The sequence below is a fragment of the Patagioenas fasciata genome, assembly GCF_037038585.1.
Source record: "Patagioenas fasciata isolate bPatFas1 chromosome 19 unlocalized genomic scaffold, bPatFas1.hap1 SUPER_19_unloc_1, whole genome shotgun sequence".
Taxonomy (NCBI): domain Eukaryota; kingdom Metazoa; phylum Chordata; class Aves; order Columbiformes; family Columbidae; genus Patagioenas; species Patagioenas fasciata.
Window position 1 is genome coordinate 2,458,681 of NW_027288507.1, and position 6,389 is coordinate 2,465,069.

Sequence of the window (6,389 nt, forward strand, 5' to 3'; positions counted from 1 at the left end):
ATCCTCTAAATCTGATGACGAAGATGACGAGCACGTCCCCACCCGGGAAGACATCAAGAGGGAGGGGCAGCTGCTGATCCAAAGCAAGAAGAAAGCCAGCGTGTCACGGAATGCACCCCGAGATTAGTTTAAGGGACAAGAGGGTCCAAAACAACTTTTATTAAACCGGTGAGAAACAGGGTTTTAGAACTCCAAAAGTGACTTAAATATAGGTTCGGGTATCAGTTGAGGAAAATTATGAAGGGGCAGCAACTAGTACAACAGGAGGTCCACAGTGTGCATGCACGTGGCTTCACCCAAAACAATGCCGGAACCGCCCCTGAGGCCCAGAGGAGTACACGCTTGCCTGAACACGGTGCGGGATTATTCTTAAAGGGATATAGGTACTCGTAGTGAGTACGGAAAGTGTACGCTCGCGATTCCGCGAGGGTAAATTTATAATACACTCGCAATCCTGCGAGGGTTAATTTACTTACACGTGCAAATGTGCACGGAATACTACACGTGCTTATATGGAAGCACGGGAGGAAAATACACTCGCGATTATGCGAGGAAATAATTTTATACGTGTGCCAATGTGCACAGAAGGTTACTCGTGCATATGTGCACGGAAAGTATAAATACACTCGCGCTTATGCAAGCAAATAATTTTATACATGCTTATATTAAGCACGGGAAGTTACAGGTGCAAATGTGCACGGAAAGTATAAATATACTCGCAATCCTGCGAGCCGTTTTACTCACACCCGTGGCGGCAAGGCAAGCGGAGTCTCCATCCCGGGGAGGAGGGCTCTCGGCGGCAGCATCTCGCTCGTGCTCCGAGAGACCCGCGACAATGGGCGGAGTCTCGACGAGAGTCCCGTTTTTTATAGGCTGATCAGACCTGACTCTAGGCATTCTAGAAGCTTCTCTGCACCCCCACACCGGTTGTGGGGTGCCCCTGAAGCCTCCAAACATCCCCCACACTGGCCGCGGGCACCCAGCGGCTCACTGGCGCCTCGGCACTCCCGTCTCCTAATGACCCTGAGCCCTTCTCTCTGTCAGCCTCTTCCCGAATGTTCTGCAGGGTACGCTAAATTAGGCTTTTACACATATCTGTGGAACAGTTTTTTTCTACAAAGACTACATACAGGTTGCATTGTTTAATGGCAGCATGTACTAATATTATATGCTCAGGTTTCACAGCCACTGATAACATATCCATTTAGACCAGTTTGATTAACAAATATATCGTTAAGTCTATTACAGTCTCTAACCCCAGGAAAAATACACCCACGTGTTTAGTGAGAAATTATATTACGGATATACGCTTGCCTGAATCTGGCAAGGAATTATTCAAGAAAATCCACGGGTTTATAATGAGGAAAACACCTGCCCAAGCGGCGAGGAATTGTTTAATACACTCGCTGATCTGGTGAGGAAATAGCTCAGTTCTACCTAGTAAGTTATCGCTCACCCCAGCGAGGCGACGAGGCTGACCCAATCCCGGGAGGCTACTTTAGGTGGCGATCCTGCCTAAGGGGAGGCTTCAGGCAGACAGACCCGCAGCTCCGAGAAGACCACAAACGGCCATTCAACGGGACCCCGTTTATATCCGTGTCAGATCTGACTGTGGGCGGTCTAGAAGCTTCACGTCTTCTCTGCACGCCCCTACTGTGGCAGGGCAGCCGCGCTCCCCGCTGCAGACACGTTGGGTGAGAGAGGCAGGAAGAAGCGGGGAAGGGTAGAAGGAAGCCCATCGGCGCTTGCAGCCCTGTGTCCCCATGTGGGGACATGGCAGGGGCGGCCTGGGGAAACCCCTCCCACTCAGGAGACAGTGGGGTGGGGGCAGCTCCCAGAAACCCCTGCCCACTGCAGAGCCCCTGGCAGGGCCTGGGGGGCAGGTGTGTGCAGCCCCTCTGTGACACGGTCCGAGGTCACAGTGGGACAGCCAGACGTCACAGTGGTGACAGTCCCCCTTTCCCTGTCGTGACCAGCATCTGCCCCACTCACCCCGGTGAGGCCGAGTCGACTCCAAGTGCTGAGAGCTGCTCTCGCCACCGCTCTGCTCTGGAGTAGCTGCTCTGCAGTGAGGAGGAGAAGGTGGAGAGAGGGAGCACGACAGCACCAAGGAGTGTGAAAGGTGGAGAAGGAGAAGGAGGAGGAGGAGGAAGAGGAGAAGGAGGAGGAGGAGGAGAAGAGAAAAAGAAGGAGGAGGAGGAGGAGAAGAGAAAAAGAAGGAGGAGAAGGAGGAGAAGAAGGAGAAGAAGGAGGAGGACAAGGAGGAGGACAAGGAGAAGCAGTAAAGCCATTGTCCAGCCACTTGCTGCTGTTGTTGACTTGAAGCAGCAGTGGAACTAAGATGGCAAGACAGCTCTTCTTGCAGCCTCACCTGAGCCCAACTATTGAGAAGCTCGAGCGTTATGGTAAGGCCTTCAGGCCCAATTTCACATGTGTGTCTGGGTCAAGGACATCTCTGAAATCAGGATGGAAACCCGAGGACTGTGGGGGGTGGTTGCTCAGGAGTGGTGACTGCAAGGAGGGACCTGCTTGACCATCCCAAAGGGCTGAGGGGCTGATGTGGCAGCCAGGGCTCCTGGTTCCCTTCCTGACGTGGCCCCTGCCTTCCTGGGGCAGCCCAGGCAGAAACCCCTGACCCCAAAGGGCTGCCCTTGCCTGGCGCTGGGCATTACCCACGCTGAGCTCATGTCTGAATGGAAGAGCTGAAGGTGCTCGTGGGCCACGTGGGCTCTGTGTGTTCAGAGATGTGACCCGGCAAAACTGGCCCCTGCTGGGGAGACACCAGGGCCTGCCCTGAGCCTCCGAGAGCCGCGTGGAGCACAGCCCCGTGCCCCCGCGGGCATGGCAAAGCACTGCCGGCTTCCCGTGGGAGTGGGTCACACCCTGGAGAGCTGCACCTGCAAGGAAAGGAGCCCCTTGGAGGCAGCATGAGGTGTCCTTTGGTTCTTGCCGGGCTGGAGAGAGACCACCTGAAATGCCTGAGTGAAAGATGCATCGCTCCTTGGACAGGAGTGGGCCGAATGGTCTTGAGCTTGCTGCCTCAGAGCATGACAGGTCTTTCCCTTGTTTTTCCAGAGTTCGCTAAGATTTGGGCCAGCACATCGTATCACCTCAGCCTGCAGCTGGCTCTCCACCAGGTGGGCCTTACCTCCTTCTCCCCTCACACCCTGATGAACGCTGATCAAGTCCTGACAGCCCTTTGCCATGGGGTGCAGCTGTTCTTCCCCTGCGTTGAAAGCAGGAGCAACGCCCCAGCACGACACTGCAATGCACACAGTGACATGGACACCTTCTCTGTCCATTCAGATGTACAAGAAGGTCCCCCCGTCAGAGTTGCATGTGAAAACCTGGAAGCCTGGGACACATCTGGATTTATTCCAAGTGTGGGAACCCCCTGCCTTCTATCTGATTGAGCCAGAGGGTGTTTGTCAGCTTTCCCTCACCTATTTGGTTCTTCGTAGCTGAAGGGGGGTGAGAGGGAAAAGCGCAGCCCCTGTTTGTGTTCTCCCAAGGAGCCCATCTTGCTCCTTTGTGCCTCAGGCCAGGGCAGGGCACTAAACACCATCAGCCTCCTCTGACAAGTCACCCGTCTGCCCCTCCAAGACTTCTTCCCATCCGCCATCTCCTCTGTTCCAGGCTGTCCGCATTCCCGGAATCGGGACTTTTGCGGTTGTCAGAAAGCGAGTAGCCCTCAGCGAGCAGGATCTGGTGATCGTGGAGAGACCCGTGTTTCGACCTGACAAGGCTGTTGTGCAGGACTATGAGCTCCGCTATGGTTGCAAAGACTTCCCTGGTAAGCAGCGTGAAAGCGGCGCTGGCCCTTGAGCAGGGTGGGGAGGGGTGCTCTGCTCCCCAGAGGTGACTGAGGGGAGTACCAGCCACCCACCGCGGTCCTGCCAAGAGCTTCACTCGACAAAACCAGCCGGCTGTGAAAGGACCCTGCCTAGCTGTTTGTTTTAAAGAATCACCAGAGGACAATACAGCTAAGAGCGCACTCTCTTTGTCCTGCTTCAACAACAGGTTCCCTCACAGCTTCCTTGGTGTGGTGTCTTCTGGTTCTGTGATGCTTCAACTCTTGCTCCCCCTTTCCGCTGCACTAGACCTCCTCCAGGCAAATGCCAGGGCTCTTCCCAGCTCCCTCAGCCTCCTTGCACAGGGGAAAAGCAGGGGAAACCCAGGGGGGTAAGATGGTTCCTTCCAAAAGCCAGTGACGGCGACACCTGCGCCTTCTAGTCACTACTGCCTTTGGGGCAGCTGTTGTGGGACCCTGGGGAGCACCCAGAGCTTGGGGCTGTGTTTGGGGTGCGTTTCTCTCTAAAGACAAAGACAGCACCGAGTGTGGGCTGGCACCCTCCAGCTTGCCCTGGGACCTGGTGCCTATCTCCCCACTTTGTCCCGCAGTCACTCTTCTTCCCACCAAGTGCCTAAGACTCTTTGTTTCCCTTTCTGTATCAGAGAAGCCACAGCTGTCTGCTCCGCACCTCACTGTCCACTTTAAGAGGAAGGGACAAGCCGAGCGTCTCCTCAGAGGCGCTGGCCCAGCCAGGCAGCCCAGTACCAAAGTGTTGCCTGAGGGCCTGGAGGCTGCAGACCTTTGATTGTAGCCTGCCCAGCAGGTCTGCAAGCTCATGTGTTCCTCTTCTCTTGTCTTTCAGGCCATCAAGATTTCGAACAACTGCCGTATGCTGAGATAGCCTCAGAGAACGCTGTCTCTGAGGGCACCGTGCAGCTCTACATGGAAAGGACCACGCACCTTTTCCATGCCTACCTAGAGAACAGGAAGAACGTTGCCATCATCTGGAGGGACGTGGGCATGCTGATTGCCGAGGGAAAAGAGATAAAAAAGAGATTTTACTTACACTTTTTGGAAAGGCTGAATGGCACTGGCAAGATGCTGCAAGCTCTTCTCGAGGTAGGATTTTCACTTTCCCAGCCCCACTCCTGCTGCTTCTGAAATGCTTTCTGGGGGCTGCTTTCCCCTGGCCGACCATGCCTTGTTCAGTCACCTGGGCTCCTGGAGCTCTAGAGCACAGCAGGCTCTCTGCAGAGCACCTCCCTGGCGTGCAATGGCCTGGCTTTGCAAGAGCCACCCCCAGAGGAGCTGCACTTTGCGAGAAAAGGCCGGCGTTGATGGCGGGGAGCGCTGCGTGCCCCACTCTGGGGGCCGGGAGCAGAGGCACAGGCAGAGCAAGGCTTGCTGAGCCCAGAGCCCTTGGGCGGCTCTGGCTCTTTGCTGGCGCTGGGCTGAGGCGGAGCGAGCAGCCGGCCCTTCCCAGTGTCCGCTCCTCCCGTCATCCGTCTCTGTCCTCGTTGCAGATGCCGGAGATGAGGGACTCAGTCATCTCACGCCATGACACCGCTGCTTCCCAGACCTCCTCTGGACGTGTTATCGTCCTGCCATGGTATGTTTGACTTCACTTGGAGGAACGTGGGACAGTGGCACGGCTTATGCATCTGTCCTACTGTGGAGCTAGAGACGCATTTAGGCAACATTTCCCACTACGTTTCTCCTGCTCCTTTTCTTTCCTCTGTGGGAGAGACTGCTCTTAGGTCCGGAAACGTTAATCTGCAAGGCTCTACAGGAACTTGGAGGGCAAGATCAGAATTCAAAAGGGTGTTAGAAAATCAGAGCACTAGATAATATTCTGCTCTCCATGTGCACTGTGAGCAGGATCATTTCCCCAGAAGCAGCAAGGGGGTTTTGTGGGAGGACGGCCATTCTCACGGGAAGGATGGAAAAAAGCGGGCACAGGCTGACGGGGTCTCACCTAGCCCTCCCGGCACTGGAGTTTCTACTGCAGCCCTCCGGGTTGGGCTGCCTTGGGAAACAATGTGGTGTCCTTTCTTCAGCCTGGTACCTTCTTGCTCTTCAGGTGCCAACTTGAGACCGTGCCTAAGATGCCAACGCTGATAGACCTGACGGGACGTGTGCAGGGAAAAGGTGATGGCAGTGGAAAGAAAGGTCGGGGACCAGTGGGTTGCTGGCAGGGGGCTGCAGGGTTTCCTTCCACGGCACATGGAGGGGATCAGAACTGAGGTTACCCCAGGAGGCCTGGAAGAGGGAGAGGCTCCTCCTGTGACTCTCTGGACCCATCATGGTAATGCTCCGGTGCCCCATCATGGGACAAGGTCTCAGGACAGTCCTGCACCACAAAGGGCCTCTTGGACTGCTGAAGGACACCTTTCCAGTGGCCTCCACTCCCTGCTTGGGCTGCAAACAGTGCAAAGCTCTAAGCCTGCTTCTTTCCATCATGTGCTCAGATGTCTCAGAGGCAATGGCTGTGGTGTGAACCTGCTCCAGCAGCAAATGTGTGTACACAGGACCAATGCAGAAATCCCAGAGCTGGGTTCCCTTGAGCAAAATGATTCCCCTTCCCAGAATGACTCCC

The 6,389-nt window shown here is 55.3% G+C and overlaps 1 protein-coding gene across 1 annotated transcript; it reads left to right on the forward strand.

Annotated features, from left to right (window-relative positions):
* Nucleotides 1–1,979: 1,979 nt before the first annotated feature.
* Nucleotides 1,980–5,885, forward strand: LOC139826631 (coiled-coil domain-containing protein 81-like). The gene is made up of 5 exons (XM_071802984.1): nt 1,980–2,405; nt 3,076–3,137; nt 3,637–3,793; nt 4,656–4,912; nt 5,874–5,885. Exons 1-5 carry the CDS (start codon nt 2,342–2,344, stop codon nt 5,883–5,885), a joined length of 552 nt encoding a protein of 183 aa, XP_071659085.1. The 5' UTR covers nt 1,980–2,341.
* Nucleotides 5,886–6,389: the final 504 nt, after the last annotated feature.